This window comes from Etheostoma spectabile, chromosome 21 (genome assembly GCF_008692095.1).
Source record: "Etheostoma spectabile isolate EspeVRDwgs_2016 chromosome 21, UIUC_Espe_1.0, whole genome shotgun sequence".
NCBI classification, from domain to species: Eukaryota; Metazoa; Chordata; class Actinopteri; order Perciformes; family Percidae; genus Etheostoma; species Etheostoma spectabile.
In genome coordinates this window covers 10,312,263-10,314,020 of record NC_045753.1, presented here as the reverse complement: position 1 = coordinate 10,314,020, position 1,758 = coordinate 10,312,263, and the positions used below count along the sequence as shown (strand labels likewise).

At 38.8% G+C, this 1,758-nt stretch overlaps 1 protein-coding gene across 2 annotated transcripts in view; it reads left to right on the top strand.

Annotated features, from left to right (window-relative positions):
• The window catches only part of LOC116671705 (tissue-type plasminogen activator), an 8,863-nt gene extending 7,494 nt beyond the window's left edge, over nt 1–1,369 (top strand). For both annotated transcript variants that reach the window (XM_032503101.1, XM_032503102.1), the window contains exons 9-10: nt 684–832; nt 942–1,369. In XM_032503101.1, the coding sequence (XP_032358992.1) occupies nt 684–832; nt 942–1,136 (344 nt within the window). In that variant the 3' untranslated portion in view covers nt 1,137–1,369. The remainder of the gene's footprint in view (nt 1–683; nt 833–941) is intronic.
• The last annotated feature ends 389 nt before the right edge of the window (nt 1,370–1,758 follow it).

Sequence of the window (1,758 nt, the reverse complement as noted above, 5' to 3'; positions counted from 1 at the left end):
CATAGGCAGGCCGGGGGGACTCATGCTAATGTTAAAACACCTCATAAAGTGAAATGTTCATGCCATGGGACCTTTAAACCAAGTAGCGTGTTGTCGTGTATGTCTACGCTGTGTACAGCGGGTGTAAATATACACGCCACATGACGTGTTATCGCGAGAAGAAACCGACGGTTGAGTTTAGGAAACATGACGCAATCCCGGTCTCCTGGGTGAAAGTCCCGTCCACCCCCCCGACTAGCCTCCCTACGTGGATTATCGCTCTTTCACACTACTCGCTACGGCGCAAATAGACACGCAATCATACGGTAATGTAAGTCAATGGAGGCCAAATTGACGTTGAAAGTGAGTATATGTCTTGATAATGCGCCAACAATGGCATAAGAATCGGAGTGTCATACATACGCCATTTCAGATCAGTCTGTCTCTGCACACTCGAATTATCTGCGTATTAACAGTTGAATGTCTGTTTATTTTAACAGCAATTATCCTAGCTTCACAGTTTTACATTGATAATTGCACAATTTGTGCTCCGACAACTTTTGTTACTTCTTCTTTTGTGGTTTTGTTACTTCCAAACATCAGAACTATCCCCTTAAGTGAATGTAAATAATTAGTTTCCCTCTCTAATTATGTGTATTTTACAGACTATAATAACCTGTTCTAACAGCTCTTCTTCTCTCCAGGTTTGTGGTACAAGTCTCAGTTCCTCCGAGAGGCTCAGGTGAACCTGATCGCCGACGACGTGTGTCGACGCGAGGACTATTACGGAAGCATGATCAGCGATAACATGTTTTGTGCGGGTCGTCCCGACTGGAGCCAGGATGCCTGCGAGGTATTCACGACAAGTCCAAACTTGACGGGGCTTCCCGATTCGGGTTTGTTGATTTGCTTTAATGCAGCTGGTCTCTGGTCTCTCTCCCCCCCCCCCCCCCCACACACAGGGAGACTCCGGAGGGCCTCTGGTGTGCCAGCTCGGCAGCAGGCTCTTCCTGTTCGGGGTCATCAGCTGGGGCGACGGCTGCGCAGTGGAGAACCGACCCGGCGTTTACACCAGAGTGACCAACTATAACCGATGGATCGGGGAGAAGACGGGGCTGTCCTCCATCGCTGCCGGATCCATGGTTCCTCAGAAGTGAACCTGAGGACCTGGACTTGAACTGCAGCTGGTTTCTCATTTTCTTGTTGGACTTAAAGAATAAAGCTGAAATATTTTATATTTCTCTTAACAAATCCCACAAATCCCATGAAAGATCAAAACCAAGAATGACTCATACTAACAAGCATTATCAGTTTTTTTTTATTATCTAAAACTTGATATATATATATATATATATATATATATATATATATATATATATATATATATATACTGTATATATGTATATATATACTGTATATATATATATATATACTGTGCATATGTGTGTATATATATGGTGTATATATATATACTATATATATATATATATAGTATACTGTATGTATGTAAATATATATATATAAACTGTATACATATACTGTATATATACAGTATATATACAATAATGTATATATACACTGTGTATATATATAAATATACACAGTATATGAACAGTAATGTATATATACTGTATGTATGTATATATAAACTGTGTATATATATATATATTGTGTGTATATATATACAGTATATATACAGTAATGTATATATATACTGTATATATATATGCACAGTATATGAATAGTTATGTATATATACTGTATGTATGTTTATATAAA